Raw genomic sequence first — 19,507 nt, forward strand, 5'->3', positions numbered from 1 at the left:
TAAGCACAAAATCACTTAAAGATCAAGTCGATCAAGCAAATAAACTTATATAATAAAATTATTGGCTTACAGTGGCTAATAAATTGAGCTGTGTTCTCTCCTCCTCATTTTCACAGGTCGTAGCCAAATACTGCAAAAGTATCGTGGTTGGAGGAGTAGTGATGTCTAAAAAGCGTGTGAATAGCTCTCGCACACTCACTACTGGCAATCTTTCATGTGGCTCCCAAGATTTTACCGGTCCTAAAAATATGCAAACAGTTATAGTACTTAAAATATATTATCATAGTATAATAGATTTTTTTATTCGTTATTATTCTTCCTGTTCATTTACCAGCTGATGTATGCGTTTCCTTCATGAGCTGCAGCTGCAAAGCTTCGTCGTAGTCATCGATGTCTTTTAAGCGGGCTAGCAAACTATCCACCAGTTCTTTACGATTGCAAGCAATTATACCAACGTGATCTCCAGGGTCATACTTGATTTCGTCCTGAAAGCAATATTTGATTGTTATAAAACTATTAGCAATTGACAAATTATACGTGACATTCATATCTGTAATAATGTTGCTCAATATTACCTTTGGTTCCAGGTCAATGAAAATAGTAGATCTTTCAGCTGATTCATCGCCCAAATCTTTATTCGCCCGAACAACGCACGTCACTAGTTGTCTATTGAGAGTCGATTGAAGCGCAACTGTCAAAGTCGGGGCTTTGTTTTCTGGATGTGTAAACCGAACAGTTTGTTCACTCAGTGCTACCGTTCCTAGCGCTCTCTTTGCTTCTTGTAGTGTTTCGTCATCGTCCAAGCAGAATGTCTCACAAGCAACCTACAAATAAGTAAAATATAAACAAAGTTCATATAAAAAAATATTTATATCAATTTTTTGTTTTATTTTTTTAGTAAATTTTGCATTGTGATTGACATCTGTATTTACAATTTATATATTGTAATAATGTGCTACGTCCTCGGAGTAATTAACAATGGAGCCGCCATGTCTAAAATTTTCGGTACAAAATAGTCTGCCGTTTTTTGCGGGGGAGGGGCACATCAAATGTATAGGTACGTCATGTCAGATAAACGTCAGTCCATACATATGGTTGACATGTGGTTGACCATTGGCCGCCTTTTTTCGACAGAGGGGAACGCCTGTTAATGGCGGCTCCATTGTTAATTACTCCGAGGGTACGTCCCACAATAAATAATATATTAAAACACATTTAAATAAAGATAGCCGTTTAGTTATGGTTTTATTTATGGATAAACCCGAGACAAAAAAATACTCACATTAAATACACTGGAAGCCCATTTTCTAAACGCCTGATCTTGTCCACACATTTCGTCACCAGTGGCCACGTCGTGGATCCTCTCTCCGCCGAGGTCACCCAGCAGTTTGTCCACATATTTACCAAAATTGCAGAAATTGGGGTATGCGCTGGAACCCAGAGCGAACACAGCAAAACGAACATTGCTGAGTGGCCCAAAACTATCAATGGACACCGTGTCAGTGGCGCTTCCTAAAACAATGGTGAATTTTTTTTGTAAGCAAAAGTACTTGATACTTATAATGAGAACTAATCATCTGTATCTTACCTTTAAGTGATTCCAATCGATTCAACTGTTTGGGATTCCCCACCGTAAATTTTTGCATTTCCATTTGGCTGTTAGCTTTAATGAATGACTTAGGTGTCGGCATGTTTTGAGCCCTAAAATGTGTCAAAATGATATTATTTTCTTCTAAGACAATACCAATGTTAGGATCTTAATTTATTAAACTTATGTTGTGTTGATTCTTACCCGGCATCTTCAACTTGATCTGCGTACAATATCTCGCAAAGATGTTCTCCGAAAGCCTAGAAGTAAAATATATACATATAATGTAAATCAAAACTCACGTTAACACGTTACGTTGATTAAAATATTTACTTACCACACCGTTTTCTGGGGGATCACCATTTCCAAAAGTGGATGTAATAACCAACAAAAGCGCCTCGTGCTCTATTGAGGTTATATCATAGTCTGCCATGCAATGGACCTAAAACAAAACAAGTTCTGAAGTTAGCTACTGCGATGTTTCACTAGTACTTTATCTAGTTAGCAAACTAACAAAGTACCTGGGCATTGAAGGCATGTCCAAATATGACTCCTAACTCCTTGGCGTATTGCTCAGATTTGCCGGTCTCGGTCGCATACAAAACCGTCGCCTTAATCCTCTTCGAAAGCGCCCGGCCGAACAGTTTGGATGTAAATTTGACAGCTCGAGCTATCTGCTTAAAGTGGAACTTTCTGTTTATCGGCCTTTTACCGGTGATTGGCTTTGACTTCTGCCATTGATGGGTCTTCCACGCTGGTTCCTAATTTACGCAGACAGGGGTTAATAGGTGAAATGTTGCCAAGCTTTTGTTTCTTAATCAAACAAGATAGTGGTGGAGTTGGCGTTTTTACCTAGAGGTATGGTGTGGCATAATGTTTGGAATTGATTAACGTTTATTGCTGATTAAAAAGAGCTCATATACAGGGTGTCCCATAAGTGACACGTCACAGTGACACTGGAGGTAGACCAGGCCAAGAGGATTCAAACCAACTTAACATGACTCCAGTAAAAGTGGCACGGTTTTCGAGTTATTGCCAAATTAAGGCTTTTCATGAATTTTGACCGTTTTTAACAATGTTAGTGCCAGTGTGCACTCGGAAAAGTCTCGAAGTTAGTTTTTTTATGTGTACGGCATCATAAATAGTTAATTAAGATAACAGAATAGGTATTTTATTGATAAACAATGTAAAATGCAAAAAAGTACTGGTTTAATCTTGAATTAAATTCACAGCGAAACATTAATTTCGACTTTGACCTCCTGTCGTGAAAAAAAAATTACTAGAAAAGTAATGAGCAAATAACGGCAAGCTATTGAACATGTTATGCAGATTCAAAAATGGTATGACACATGTATTCCTGCAATAAAATAGGAATTATTATCATCTTTCAAAAGCCTCATAAAAAATAAGTTAAGACTTTGAAATCTGCAATCCGTTGCTACTTAGTAAAAATAACGATTTATGTTAAGATATCTCATTCTGGATACAGATAAAAAAAGCCTATTCAGTATTAGCCGAATGCCTAAAAGAAAGAGATAGAAAATGATTATCTCCCTTTTTAAGGGTATCATTGAGTTGATAAAGGTTCAAAGAAAAAAATACAGGTTGAAGTTTGAAAGGGTAGGTTGAAATAATTTTACAATAGGTGCTCGAATTGTTTTTCTCCGGCTCGTATGCACGCTTGGCACCGTTATGTAAAAATTCAAGTTAATTTTCTTAAATTAATTTCGGATATGTTCCGTGCTGCCTCGAACATTTTTTTCATTGGAGATGCTTAAAATGCTTAAAAGATAAAGTTTACTCCAAGCCAATAATGTCCCAAGAGGAACTACGGCGGCGTATGTTCGAAGCAGCACGAAACATATCCGAAATTAATTTAAGGAAATTAACTTGAAGTGTTCCAAACGGTGCCTAGCGTGCATAGTTGCATACGAGCCGGGGAAAAACATTTGAGCACCTATTGTAAAGTAAAATTATTTTAATAAATTGATTAAACTTCAACCTGCAGTATTTTATTTTCTTTGAACCTTTATGAACTCAATGATATCCTTAAAAAGGGAGATAACCATTTCCCATCTCTTTCTTTTAGATATTTGGCAAATATTGAATAGGCGTTTTTTTATTTCTGTATCCAGAATTAGATATCTCAACAATCGTTATTTTTACTAAGTAGCAACGGATTGCAGATTTCCTAGTTTTAACTTATTTTTTATGAGGCTTTCGAAAGATGATAATGATTCCTATTTTATTGCAGGAAGGTACATGTGTCATACCATTTTTGAATCTGCATAACATTCTCAATAGCTTGACGTTATTTGCTCATTACTTTTCTAGTATTTTTTTTCACGACAGGTGGTCAAAGTCGAAATTAATGTTTCGCTGTGAATTTAATTCAAGATTAAACCAGTACTTTTTTGCATTTTACATTGTTTATCGATAAAATACCTATTCTGTTATCTTAATTAACTATTCATGATGCCGTACACATAATATAAACTAACTTCGAGACCTTTCCGAGTGCACACTGGCACTAATATTGTTAAAAACTGTCAAAATTCACGAATAACTTTAATTTGGCAATAACTCGAAAACCGTGCCACTTTTACTGGGTTCATGTTAAGTTGGTTTGGGTCCTCCTGGCCTGGTCTACCTCCAGTGTCACTGTGACGTGTCACTTATGGGACACCCTGTATATATCGTTCGGATATGGTAACTATGTTAAATGTTTAAGTGAAACTGTAAGAGATGAAAGGTTGCTAAAATAAGCAAGGACAGACCTGATATTCGTAGGAAGGCCTGAGATAATATAGCGCCATCTCCTGATGAAATACCGGTGTGATGGATGACGACATCGGCGGAACGATCCATATCCAATCCGCTGGACAGCCCGATCTGCAGCAAACATATTCATGATATACATGATGTAATTTTTTAGGTGATACATGTTATACGCGATTGAACTCATTAGTGTGAGAAATTTTTGTTAAGGGAGCAACCCTGAAATTGCAAATAAAGGTCAGGTGTTTCATATTAAAGTTCAATTCGACTATTGTATGGAGACCTCAAAATGACACCCAGTAGATTAGAAAAGTACATTTTAAAAAGCATTAAAATAACACTGATTTCATGCCATTATTCATCATATTTACTAATGCCTAATGTTATGAAATTTTCGTATTCTTTGATCGCTTCCATTTTTAAGTAAAACAAATGCAATTATTTATCAGTTATCACTTTTCAAATTTGTACACATTAATTAGCACACTTCGCAGCCAGCAAGTCATGCGCAGTCATAAAAACCGAATAAGGTGTGAATTATACCTATAAAATAAACTATTAATTGTTTCATGGGAGCCTGATCCAAATATAATTCTCAATAGTTAACCAAAACGATCACACGACATTATGTTTATATGCCCGTTCTTAAACATGTGCATAATGTTATTTTGTTTACAGCTGGCTCAGTTCTCAAGACTGCAAGGACAACCTTAATGACAGGTTTATGGTCTTAAAACAGTGCATCATCTTCCTCGCGTTATCCCGGCATTTTGCCATGGCTCATGGGAGCCTGGGGTCCGCTTGGCGAGTAATCCCAAAAATTGACGTAGGCACTAGTTTTTATGAAAGCGACTGCCATCTAATCTTCCAACCCAGAGGGCAAACAAGGCTTTATTGGGATTAGTCCGGTTTCCTCACAATGTCTTTCTTCACCGAAAAGCGACTGGTAAAATATTAAATGGTCTTAAAACAGTGCGATGGTTGAAATTAAGTGAAACCGCGGATTCTTTTGTTTTTACTAGCGAGACCACTTTGAGGCCTGCATAATAGACGGATATACGGATATTTAGATTCCGGATTGTGAAGAAAAAAATAAATGGTGAATGTAACGTATTTCTTGTATTCTCGCGTCATCGTTATAATGGGTAAACATAATCAACAATTGACTTCGCGTTAGTCAACAATTTGCCTTGATAATATTATTATTCTCTAAAAAGTTTTAGCAAATTACTTTAGATACTGGTATTAGTTTAGCAATACGATCAAATTGTGAGAAATTCTTAAGTACTTACATCGACAGTGTTATATTATATTGTCTTTATACTGACAACTAAAATACACATTAAAAAACGCATTCACGATGATCGTATGAAGTAGTTATACAAACTTGATACGTATGAAACAAATTCAAATATGTAAGTTAATAAACTTAACATTAATTTCTTACCGTAGCCGGTTTTCATTGTCGAGATGTTTGATGAAGCTCTCAGAAGCGGTGTGGTGGTCGACGATGGTTGCATTATGCTGCTGGAAGCTGTGTAACACGGCCACGTTCACTTCCACTAGAGCCTTATCTTTCCATAAGGTCACTGGCGTTCTGATGTCACATCCCATTTTCTGGGCCACTGTCTGATATAAAAAAATACGTTTATTCCATTTTTATTGCGGTCTGAAATAAGGCATATTAGCGATATAATAGCTAAAAATGTGGGAGATCGTGCTTTGCTCGGAAAACATATATAAACTCAAAAATGCGTGTTTTCCCAGAGATAAGACCTAGCTAGATCGATTTATCGCCCCCGAAAACCCCCATAGAGCAAATTTCATCGAAATCGTTAGAGCTGTTTCGAGATCCCCGAAATATATACAAATACAAATATCTTTATTCAGTAATAAAGGACAAAGATATTTGTATTTGTATATGTATTTATATTGTATTTATATACAAATACAAATACAAATATAATATATGTAATATATATAATATTTTTTTATGTATTTATTTATATATAAATAAACACGAATTGCTTGTTTAAAGGTATTACATTTGCCCAAAAAATTTAGCATTCCTTTAAAACTTTTTTTTTTCAATGTAGCATGATCACCAGCATATTATACGTCCCACTGCTACCTGAGTCGCTAATCTCTCACAAGAGGCTTAAATTTTCACGCACAATGTTCAAAATATGTAATATATTGTAAAATGAAACTAAGTGTCATATTTACCATCTTGTAACAAACAAATACTTTTCTATCCCCGCCTTTTCATACATACATACACACACACACACACACACACACACACACACACACACACACACACACACACACACACACACTCACAGCATGCAATTCTAAACTCCTTTTAGTTTAATTTTTCTTCTACTTCTCTAATATTGAATATTTTGTTGTTTTGATATGTACCTCATTAATGTAATTTTACTACATTGCAACTTATGTTTTAAGAGTAAATCTTACTCTTCGTCTTCCGGGGTGAGGGCCTGGAGATCTGTAATACAGGTTTACGCCTAGTTCAGACTCCAGTCTCTCACAAAGGATATAAATCTAAGTTGTCCTTTACTCTGTCAATAGTTTAATATTGTTAAATGTATCCTTTGTGAGGTGGAAATAAATACATTTTTATTTTATTTATTATTATTTATTTATAATATGGGGTGTATCTATACAAAATGTTGAACAGACAAGTATCGTAACCAGAGTTTGAGTTGTTTTCTTTTAAAATATTCAATTATCATTTTTGCCATTTTATTTTCTAATTGTCAATGAGTAGTTTAAAAAGCCATAGCATTATAAATCATAGTTTTTTTTATTGTGATATTGTAAGCTTGTTTCCATTCTTTTGGCCTGGAGTGTATACAATTAATGCGAATTAAGTTTTCTCGAGATGTTTTCCTTTATCGAACGGAGATGGTTAAATATGAAATAATATTATGAGCATAAGTTTTGAGAAACTCATTAGAGTAGGAGGCGGGGCTCAAACTCTGGAGCTTTTGAAACCGCAAGCGCGCTAGTTGGGCTACCTGGCCCCTGTTTCACCACGCTGGCAAAATCACCTAACAAGTAGGGGAGATGTGGGTATAATGATCCCTCGGAGTAAAATGATTCCCCATCGTATCTGAGCAACTACTGGTGCCATCTATCTAAATATGCAATAAACGTATGCCCCGTGACCCCGCCAGTTGCCTCTTAAAATGTCATGACGGTACCAGCATGCAGCGAGATTTTATTAGGAAATAATTAAAAAATATATGTCTAATCTACGGTATGCCTATTTTCCGAATTCCATTACTTTTAGCACGTTTTATTCAAATTGTGTTTCACTGTCGGATCTTAATGATGTTTAGCTATACTTTAACGATGTTTATACTGACGTAAGTTTTTTGAAAGTTATATTTTTGTCGATGTTTTCAAATTTGGTGTTTGAGGTAAAATGATCCCTATTCGTAGGCGTAAAATGATCCCTGGTATCATTTTACCCCCTAAGTAATTTACTGTGAGCATTTCCTGTACAGGCCACAACATATCATGTCGCGAATTTATGTGCGCAAAGCCACTTACTTCCGAAAAAATGACCGTAGGAAGAAATGCTCAGGGCTCTTAATGCGATTAAATTATGGATTGCCTTTTAAAATAGCAAGCAAAATCTGTGCCCCTGACGGCGTTAAAAATAAGGCCAAAATAGAAAAAAAAAATAGCACTCATCTTCTGAAAATAAAGAAACGCTGGAATCGACTGACTTAAATGATTAAGACGAAGAAATCTTGATATTACAAAAGAAACATCTGTGATTATTTTAACTCTACCCTAGGGATCGTTTTATACATACCTATGTATAAAATGATCCTTTACTAAACCTTTAGAAAACATAACATAATTATTTAAATATATAAAAAAACAACGAGAAATAAGTAGGTATGCGTTACTTAGTTAAGTAAATGGACTATTCATAAAGACCTAAATCTTGTGTTTTTGTCTCCAACTGTGAACACAGTAAAGTTTCTCCCTTAAGGGGATCATTATACCCACATCTCCCCTAAACATTGACGATCTGTACCGTTGTCTAAGCAACCCAGAAATTGGCCATTGTCAAATTAGTGAAATACTCGACTCGTCTTCTAATAATTATTGATGTAAAACAAAAAACTTAACTTTGCTTTGTTTTTATTTTACCTAAGTTTTCCAAGTTCGAAAAATGAGTATGCTATTAACAATATTCACCGCCGCTCCCTATTGTTAGTAATGTAGGTGAACTTTCGCGTGTAAAAACCTATTGTGCATTGGAATAAAAGGTACAAACTTCAACAATAAGATCAAAGTTTCACGTATTTCAAAACGTGTTGGGAAGGTAGTCATGGTTCCTTACGAGCTAATAATCTCACGCCCGTTTATGTGATTTTATTACTGCAAGGGTCCGATCACGTCTGCTGCTTATCCAACGTGATTCCTGTTAACGATTATATTATATCGTTTACCGAATAATAGGAAAATAGATGGATATTTTCCTGTGACATAATATGCCCGTATCTTATAAACAAAAATAATACCTATAGATAAAAAAAGACGGTGTTCACAAGGAACCCGAAAGATTTTAGATTTTTAACCAAGCAAAAATAAGAAACACCACGCCGCGCTCTAAAACCCGCATTGCTGACGTAGGCGAGAAAACTGCTAGGCTCAAATGGGACTTGATTCGGTTAAATTGTGTTCTAATGTATGGGGAAGACAAACTAATTATAGCCAGCCTTTTATGAATGTAGTATGATACCTTAGGGTATGGCACACTAGCGTCCCTTCCCCTCCCCCTGATGCAACCAGGGGGGGTTTGTTTTTATTTTTTTGAATGTATTTGTACATAAAAAGTAAATGCTATTGGTAAACTTGTCACTTAAAAAGGATTTTTACTTTTTTTTCGTAAAACTTAGTTTTTGCAAAGTGTTACTTGTCACTTTTTGACATCTATCAATAAGGATATTTAGACTACGTCCCATAGTAGCCACATCGCCATCAAAAAGGCGTTTTGTATTATGTAACAATAAAAACTTGTTTTTTTTTTTCAATTAGTATTAACTCTGTAACTAGGCGAATTTCAAAAAAGTTTACAGAACATTTTTGTCTCTAAATATGATCAGGAATACGCTGTTAAAATTATTCGGTTTCCTCATGTTACACCGTGTATAATAAATCAGTTTCGAACCCTAAGTAAAAACTATGTTATTTCGAATTTTGACAAGCTAATACATAAATATGGTGCATCATATAAAAAAAATTAAAATGACCTTTTTTATTAAGAATTTATTAAGGATTATTTCTTTCATTGACAGTTTTTTCCTTTCCTCAAAAAATGTAAAAAACTGTGAACCGGGACATATTTCATGCAAAAAGGGGGGGTTGCGTCAGGGGGAGGGGAAGGGACGCTAGTGTGCGTAAAGCACCATACCCTAAGGTATCATACTACATTCATAAAAGGCTGGCTATAATTAGTTTTTCAAAAAACACAATTTGACCGAATCAACTGGGCCGGTCACGTCTACCGCATGCATCCGGAGAGGTGGGCTAGCTTAGCCACCAAGTGGATGCCGGTACCTGCCGCGTCCACGTCCCTCTAGGACGTGGACGCGGCAGGCCCATCGGAGATGGCGGGATGACCTGTACAGCTTCCTGAATAACTGGCCGGAGGAAGCACCAAATCTTGTGTCATGGAAATTAAGGGGAGAGGCCTTTGCCCAGCAGTGAGTCACTCAAATAGGTTAGGAAAAAAAAACAAGCATTGCAAAGGCCAAAAGAAGGAAAAGACATTATGTTATGAATATAGGTCAATTTTGCAGAAATAAAAAAAAATGTTTAGATTAGTTTTTTTCGAATTTTCAAATGTATTTGTTTATAAATAGTAAATGCTATTGGTAAAACTGTCGCTTAAAATTATTTTTATTTTTTTTATCTTTACCTAAATCTAGTTTTTGCTAAGGATATTTAGACTAGGTCCCATAGTGTCATCAAATCATCATTTAAAAGGCGTTTTAAACTACTTAAGTAACAATAAAAATATGTTTTTTTATTGGTATGAACTCTGAAAAGGTGAATTCCACAAAAGTTTATAGGACATTTTACTCTTTAAATATGATCAGGAATACACTATTAAAATCTTTCGGGTTCCTTATGATTACTCATGATTTCAAAGAGTATTTACACATTTAAGATTGATACATGACAACGGGTATGTTACAAGTACTAAGTAGGTAAGTACATATACTCGTAAGTTAAGATGTTTTTTTTGTAAACCTTACCAAATGACATGCCCCGAAAATGCCCGCTGGAGTGCGACGTACGTATGCTCATGAACATCGTGTATATCAAACACACACATGTAACAATAATTAAGGTTCTATGATCGACAACTTAGAAGATTTATTGTTAAAAATGTCTGAAACAATGATGTCTGAATATATTCAGTCTATTTAGACAGATACTTAATCCTATTTATATGTCTTTTTATGTAGGCATTATAAGCACCTTTTGCTACGCCTACAACCTTTTTTTTACTTTTATTATTCCGTTACCTAGCTTAAAATAGTTTGGACATATAGACATCGTGTTTATATATATCTTTCTTTAGATCTGTTAGTGAAGAATGACTAGTATTTTACGTGTATTGTATGCGAAGTGCTAGGAGCTTTAAAAGTGGTTGTGCCCGATGTTGCAAATCGAGACCTTTCGTGGGTACAAATCATAATTTCTATCTGGCATCAGGCAACTGTCACACATAACTAATGAGACCCATAGTTTTGTACCTACCGAGACTGTCTGAAATAGCAAGACACGTTCGTACGTTACCGTGAAAATACGAATGAAAATAATTATGCACTACATCTGAAGATTAAGTAGGTAAGTAGTCTAAAAATTACCTCAAGCATATTAAGTCGGTTGACATCACAAAAGTTCCTGCAACCGATCTCCGTGCTCATGTACCAGCCATTGAAAGCATTCGCGGTGAACTCGATGCCGCCGCAGTCGAAACGCATGCTCGATACCGCGGGCAGCGCATACCAGCGCAGATTTAGCTCTTCGAACCATTCGTACCTGCGCCAATCACATTTCATTAGGGCGTTTGGTGGTTAGATGGTTGCATTTTGGGACGTAGTTACGCTAAGTAGTTACGCACAAACGTTCCAATCCACATAAAGGATGACTCACGATAGACAGGGCCGTGCCCGGGCCGAGGCGTCCGACAAGTCATTTTCTATGACGGCTGATCGGTGATCACGTGGTGCTTTCCATAGAAAACGACGCGCCGGAAGCTCAGGCCTGGCCCCGGCCCGGTCTAGCGTGAGTCGGCTTAAGTCTGTCACTCTGAATTATTGAAGTTAGTGAGAGAAGAGAGTGAGAATATGTAATTTATTTGTATAGGTACCTACATACTTGCCTATAATTATCTACAAACATAAATCATAATACCTATTACTATGACAAGATTGTTTAGGATAGATCGTTAATTAGCAACATGATCACTGTTTATTATTATCACTGATATTGACTTGGGTGCCTTTCTCTGCATATATCATTTAAGCATTTATATGTTATATTTCTGTGCTTTAATTATAAATGTGTAATAAGAGTATATCTGCTGTATTTTAAAACGCGTTCAATAAGATTCTAAAGGGAAAAATAAGGCATTTGGAACGATTTCCGTGTGTAAGACGAGAAAACCTCTTAGAAAAGGCCTGAGGGAAATCGTGTTCATTTTAATCGCTTAAAGCAGGTTACCTATACAATAAGTGGATCGGGTGATAAAATTCTATTGAAACTCTTAATTAAAACCGAAGGCGATCAAAAAATCTATCGACATTTAATCACGAAGAGAAATCGCATTAGTCAATACTCACTGCCATCATGAAACTCAAATAACCATAACGGCTATGCCAAATGTTCAAGAAGATAACCTTGTTCACCTCGAAAATATGTGCCTCTTTTCACTTAGGTACAGCCTAGCACTCAATTATGAGATATCACGTAATTTAGACTTGCATTAACACCCGATAACATTATTATCAAAGCAATAGATTATTGAATGGGCACAGATTTATAGGCAATAAACGCAGATTGGAGATCACTGGACCACAGTTTTACGATAAGCAATCTACTCTGTATGGGCAAGCCGCTCTTTTCGCCTATTTGCAGGCCTTTACTCGCGAGGCACAATATGCATTCCCCGACTTTTTATGTTGGCATAAATCTGTGATGGAAGGCGATAGGGCGACGTGTTGCTCGTGAGTAGCCGTGTAATACATAGTTTGCTGTCGTAAATCGTACATCGTGTATGCAAATCCGGCATTTTATTTCCACAGAGGCATCGAAATAGGCCTTATTGCGATTTAGAAGAAAATTTGTTTTCTATTTTGCCAATACGCACTTCATTGGTGGTCCCATGGAGTTTTCGAGTTTATTCGATCTTTTTTCACAGAAAAGACATTTTTTACTTTCGTAAATCTGAGGGGTTTAGATATGGTACCTACGTATAGTAGTACCGAAAACTATATTTGCTATATAAGTAGGTAATATTTCAGACATGATATGTACGTTATATTATATTTATATTAAATAGGATTATTTTCTCGACTAAAATATTGAAAGAGTGTTTTTACTCGTAATAGAGAACTGAGCCATTCATGCCACTCATATTTTCTGCGTGTATTTGACATTCAATATGCCCACTTATTCATAGAATACAATATACTTACGTGGGATGGGTCATGTGAATCTCCATGATGAGTTCTCTAGGGATCTCGAAATAGTCGGGGTCTTTCCCATTGGCGGAGAGTACCAAGGGTAAAATATCCCAAGTGGTCCTAGGTGGCTTCCAGCCCAGTTTCAGGCAAAGCTGGAACAATTGCTTAAAGTTAATATTGCATATTATTCCTGGGAAATCCGGGTGGTTATAGTCTGTTGAACGAGACTGGGGAGCGGTTAATGAAGCCCTAAGGGTTTAATTAGCAACTTTAAAATGAGACGGTATGCCAAAGCCCGGCCACGTTTTATGGAAACTAATAGGTTGTATAAGTTAGTCGCTTAACAAAGCTGACGTCTTTTGTCATTTTCGCTAAACAGAAAACTTTTACTTGAAGTTTGGTAGTGAAGTGCAGTTTACTCATACAGATAGTTTAATGTATATAATGTATAACAACATATACAAAATAGATATTTGCAAATAATTTTGCGGTCAGCGTGAGGTCGGCGGTAAAAGAAAGCAGGTAAATTGGGATACGTCAAACATGGAGTAATTTATTTATACCGCAAACAATGGTTAGCCATTATCTGATAGTGTGGTTTCGATAGGATGTACGAGTTTGTATCATGTTTTTGCACACACAGGGGTACTAATATGAATACTTATCCACAATGTTTCACAAACCAAGCTTGAGGATTTATTGAATCATTTTCCTATAAAGTCTTCATGCATCTTTAATAAATGCAATGTTTATAAATGTATAAATAAATTTTATTATTTCCTTATAAATTGCGTACAAAAAAAAAAACAACAACTCGGAAAAAACAAATCTGAAAGGTCATACATAATTATTATTTATTTTAGTATTTAATTAGTATTTACCTTGTTTGTCGATTATTTCAGTACGGGAATTACTGCAGGAAGCTTTGGGAAATATTATTTGCTTTAAACTGTTTTTATACATAGTATATGCAGAGTTGTATCCATAAAGTAGTCTTTATTTTTATGGGGTGATTGTTATATTGTTTAATACACTAGCAGCTGAAAGCTGATGCGTGTATAATCACTACACTTGTTTTTTAACTTGTTTGATTGCCAAGCAATTAATTAATACCTATTCAATAATCATTTAATTTTATATTAATTACCTAATTATAAGTGTGTAATGTTATTGTTCATAAAATACTTTGAATTTATAAAATAATGGATAGTAAAGCGAGAACTTTAGTAGGTACATACTTATAATATGAGTACGTTAATTGGACGTAACCGAATAAAAAATGTCGCGGATAAATATGGACAGGCAGTAAATTTTAAATAAAAAAATGCTACTGTGTACAGTCACCTGCATTAATATGTTACACAACGAAGGCCGCAAAAATATCTGACACGACCTTATTTGTAGAGCCATAAGAGCGTGTCACATATTTTTGCAGCCTTCGAAGAGTAAAATACTATTGCTGGTGACTGTACGTAGCTTCACTTTATATGAATGTGGATTAAGAAAACAAATCAATTACATTGTTTACATTATTAATTTTAAATGTTTTATGGTAGTGTAAACCGTAAACATGCAAATATGAATTCATTTGCAATAATATATTTAAAAAAAATCTCTCTGTACGAGTAAGAAAGCTAAGATATATATAGTTCACTTTCGTCGTCCGTTATTCTCATTTCTTATTTTACTGTTGCTTTATGCCTTAATGCGAAAAAAGTCAGCCAAAGCTTTATGGCTGATTATTAATGTATGCCTCTAAACCCGAATCAGGTTTATGTTTTCTATTTGCTTCATAATAATGTTGACATAAATCGAACATGTTTTCTTTGGAGATATTAAGGGCCTATCGGGAATATAAAACCTGGATCGTGTATGATATGTCATTCATGTTTAACGACTTGTTGAACTCGGTTAGGCGGCGTCTATGTTGATATTACTGGAATAAGAGGTTAAGAAAATAAACATGTTAACATCATGCATGTATTTATACATTACAAAATACGTATTAATATATTTTATGTTTTTTTTTAATAGATCCATGCCGTATATAGCAACATAAAAACATTTTAAACTGATTATCTGGTAGAGATATAAGTAAGTCTCAACCAGAAATTCCAACATAATATCGTCTTTATTTTTTTTTCTTATTATGCAAAAGAGTGTTTTAGTTGACGTAGAACAATTCATTACCTATTTAAACTTACTTTTTAAATTGATAAACTTGAATTGAACTGGGGCTTACCTAAATAAATTGACGTAATAAACACAAAGGGCTGACGAATTTAAAGGAAGGTATTCTGTACTTCCCCAAGTAGAATTGTTGCCTTAAGGACAAGTGACAATATCGGCTTTAGTATGTAGCAGCTACTTGGCGAGTATAGAGTTGTTATGCTAGTCACATGAGAGAGTATTTACATCCATAATTTTATTTTATAGGCTCTTTAATTATTTTTAAACGAATAAACTGAAATATAAAAAGACGCCTTCTAGCGGACGCCCTAAGTAGTTGGCGAAAGAACCTTAGCTGTATTATTTTGTTTCTTTGAAGTTAGGTAATACCGAGATATTTTGTGTGTCAACTTTTTATTTTTGTATCGAGTATTAGTATCGTTTCAGTAGGTACTGAATTAAGAGGTGACTAAAAATAGTAACATTCTTATAAACTACCTGTTATCGAAATGCACAAGAACAATTTATAATTAATTCGCGTAAAAATGCAATGCTATAAAATATTTCAATAAACGTTTAATAATTTAAATTGTAGTTATAAAAATGTTCCAATTTTAAAATCGATCTTTTTTCGCCGAAGCAATTAAAGCGCTTGTCCCGATTAATTGCTTTTGGGTGTTAGGGGATGCGATGTATTATTGTGTCGAACTTTTTCTGCAGGCTTAACAATTACTTTGGATATGCTACTATAAAGCTTAGAATAAATTTAAAAGTGGAAAAATTACTGTCTATGGCTATGGATGAGGTCTTGGTGGCTCAGATGGCAGAGCACTGAAGTATCGATCCAGTGGTCGTGAGTTCAAGTCTCACCCAAGACAGTAATTTTTCCACTTTTAAATTTATTCTAAGCTTAATAGCATCGTTCGCAGACGTTTCTGCTTGTTAAAAATTAAAATTATGCTACTATAGTTAGTTTAAGTATGGCATTATCACTAATGTATTTGTACTACTTTTATCATTTACTACAAGATTCAATAACTAATATAATATCACTTTATCATGATATTACTTTTTAGGGTTCCGTACCTACCTCAAAAGGAAAAACCGGGCAAGTGCGAGTCGGACTCGCGCACGAAGGGTTCCGTACCATAATGCAAAAAAAAAACAAAAAAAAAAGCAAAAAAAAAACGGTCACCCATCCAAGTACTGACCACTCCCGACGTTGCTTAACTTTGGTCAAAAATCACGTTTGTTGTATGGGAGCCCCATTTAAATCTTTATTTTATTCTGTTTTTAGTATTTGTTGTTATAGCGGCAACAGAAATACATCATCTGTGAAAATTTCAACTGTCTAGCTATCACGGTTCGTGAGATACAGCCTGGTGACAGACGGACGGACGGACGGACGGACGGACGGACGGACGGACGGACGGACGGACGGACGGACGGACGGACGGACGGACAGCGAAGTCTTAGTAATAGGGTCCCGTTTTACCCTTTGGGTACGGAACCCTAAAAAACGGAACCCTTATAGGATCACTCATGCGTCTGTCTGTCTGTCCGTCTGTCACAGCCTATTTTCTCGGAAACTACTGGACCAATTAAGTTGAAATTTGATAGACATATGTAAATTAGTAACCCAAAGATGCACATGTTTTTTTATAATTTTAAAATACATAGGTTCGAAGTTATTTAAGGAAATAGCCAAAAAATGACCATTCCCTCCTTTATCTCCGAAACTACTGGGTCTAAAATTTTGAAAAAAATACACATAATAGTTCTTTACCTATAGATGACAGGAAAACCAATCAGAAATGTGCAGTCAAGCGTGAGTCGGAGTCGGAATTATGTACGGAACCCTAGAAACGCGAGTCCGACTCGCACTTGGCCGGTTTTTTTATATTCAGTGTGCTTTGTAATGTTTTGTATTCTTTTAATTAATGCTCTGAATCCGATATTTCAAAGAAAATCAATATTAATTCTTACAAAGTAACTACTAGTCATTTGTTGTAGTATTTTTGTTTCGACTAAAACCTATGTTTAAGAAAATATTATTAGGTTTACCTAATACACGAAATAACCACACAGGTTAGCTGAATCCTACAAAAGTCAAATCGGAGACGAAAACGACCAAGAAAGGTAAACCCATAATACTTTTATAAGTGCTATAAACTCACCTCAGTGAATTCACAGTGCATCGGGTCGCCCAGCACGGTGCCGTCTGGCTGCTTATAGCCCGCGTAGCTGATCAGCTGGCTGTTCCATATTCTATAGTCGTGCTCCACGTCTGTGCGCTGAGGAAACACCGTGATGGCGGACCTGGGAATATATACGGGTATAGAATACCTCAACGACAATTGCTGTCACATGTCTCTTTATTAAGAAAGCGACCTTGCGGTGTATGACGTAAAGTTAAATTTTAATTGCAAGTGATATGATTTTTAGAAATCAGTCGTAAAAAGTAACTCATGTACAATTGTACAGATGTAGTGCATAGTTGTTTTCCATCTTATTTTCAAGGGAGCGTACGAAAGTGTCTTGCTATTTCAGTCAGTCTCGGTACAAAAAGTACTGAGGTTGACTGAAGTAGCATGACAAATACAAACTTTTCGAAATACGATGGAAAATAATACAAAACAATAAAACAATACACGATGGAAAATAATGATGTATTTGTGGTGATATAAAAGAAAGTTACATCGATTAAATTTTGAGGAAAACTACGTAAATACGTAAGTTATACGTGAATTGAGATAAAGAGAAACTATAAAGCGAGCGTGTTCAGTTGAATTTTAATCAAATCGACACGTAGGTACTGTAGTTTTTACTTTTATTTTGGTCGAGCGAAAATTCTCTTTGCATTTATCTCATCGACATTTTCATGAAAGACTGAACCGGGAATTGAGCAGAATATATTATACAATGTGCACTGCATATCCTATGATGAAACCATTAATTTGAATATTAACAATGTACTTAGCATCTGCGTATATTGTAATTTGTAATATGCCATTAGCTGTAGCGTAGTAGTGTAGTAAAGGGAGATAATACACATTTACCGATCTTATTTTCTATCTACGTAGATTTCCTTAGGCCCCTATTGAGTGCATTAGTACAAAAATGACGCACGGGTTTAGTAGGGAAACTTGGAAATCCCTCTTGTCATAATGAGTTTATTACAGTGGTCTGGGGAAGCGACGCCATCGGCAAAATAAAGCAAATAGTTTTTTCCTGGTGGGTAAACCTGGGAGCTTATTCAAGTTGCAAACATAACGGGTGTGATGTGGTTACTATATAATATGTTCACATTTTAGCTAAGTGGTCGGCAATTCATACTAATTAGCACTTTGATGAGAATCCAGAAATCCCAGAGCGCAAAAACTAAGTTAAAATCAAAACAACCTAAACTTATAAGTCATGTCCAGAGAAGTCTGTGTTTAGAAGTGGAAAGGAAAAGTAATGTTGAGTGAATTTTCTTACTACTGAAATTGGGCTCGTTATCCGCATTGCTTGCTTTTAAGGTACGATTGCGATATTTTTAGTTTTCCAAAAAAAAATTGTTTAATAGAGCAAACCAATGTTTATATCTCTTTGGAATGTACACTGATTTAACAGGTTAATAAAAAGATTGGCGACTCCTGTCTTATTCTAAACTAACTGGATAAAAACGAACCTAATGTTGCCCTTGTTGGTGCTGTACTTGATGTGGTTGCACAGAGCTTCGAACATCCCACTTGTAGTTGTTACTTGTCGGCAGTCGAAAACCTGTTGAGAAAAAATTGGAATACTTCAGAAAAATAATACAACTTAAAGGTTAGCTTAAAGCGTATTAAAGCTACATTGATTAGTGCTACCATATTTTATAATGTCACATCTCTACGACTGTTATTTTGCCTTGTTTGTTTGTTACAAACTAATTTCAACTGTATAAAAATTGTACCAAGAATAATTCGAGACTAAAAGTCTGAGTGTCCGAGTTTTATATTTATATATTACTTATTACTTATGTTAGGAATATTGTTTTACATTAATTATATGCAATTTTCTTAAGTTACGTAGATAATCTTAACAAGCACTTTGATCTCAACTCAACTTGTCAGTGGAAATGCAAAGAAATCGGCAAAGGATAATTTAGTGTGCTTCCGTGAGCGGACTAACGTACGCTCTCCAATGAACTGTGCTTCTGTCAATATTTAACGTGAGAGGTTTACTCTTTAACCCGTTAGCG

General features: G+C 35.4%; 1 protein-coding gene across 2 annotated transcripts in view; it reads right to left on the reverse strand.

The window, feature by feature from the left end:
* Positions 1 to 19,507, reverse strand: part of LOC134792736 (nitric oxide synthase-like protein) — a 143,339-nt gene that overhangs the window by 6,539 nt on the left and 117,293 nt on the right. For both annotated transcript variants that reach the window (XM_063764036.1, XM_063764035.1), the window contains 14 exons: positions 18,953 to 19,044; positions 17,457 to 17,598; positions 13,123 to 13,262; positions 11,290 to 11,464; positions 5,814 to 5,995; positions 4,366 to 4,480; positions 2,110 to 2,349; positions 1,926 to 2,030; positions 1,793 to 1,848; positions 1,589 to 1,701; positions 1,283 to 1,512; positions 576 to 824; positions 332 to 485; positions 71 to 240 (listed from right to left, as the gene is read on the reverse strand). In XM_063764036.1, coding sequence (XP_063620106.1) covers positions 71 to 240; positions 332 to 485; positions 576 to 824; positions 1,283 to 1,512; positions 1,589 to 1,701; positions 1,793 to 1,848; positions 1,926 to 2,030; positions 2,110 to 2,349; positions 4,366 to 4,480; positions 5,814 to 5,995; positions 11,290 to 11,464; positions 13,123 to 13,262; positions 17,457 to 17,598; positions 18,953 to 19,044 — 2,163 coding nt within the window. The remainder of the gene's footprint in view (positions 1 to 70; positions 241 to 331; positions 486 to 575; positions 825 to 1,282; positions 1,513 to 1,588; positions 1,702 to 1,792; positions 1,849 to 1,925; positions 2,031 to 2,109; positions 2,350 to 4,365; positions 4,481 to 5,813; positions 5,996 to 11,289; positions 11,465 to 13,122; positions 13,263 to 17,456; positions 17,599 to 18,952; positions 19,045 to 19,507) is intronic.

Source organism: Cydia splendana, chromosome 8, assembly GCF_910591565.1.
Source record: "Cydia splendana chromosome 8, ilCydSple1.2, whole genome shotgun sequence".
Lineage (NCBI taxonomy): Eukaryota > Metazoa > Arthropoda > Insecta > Lepidoptera > Tortricidae > Cydia > Cydia splendana.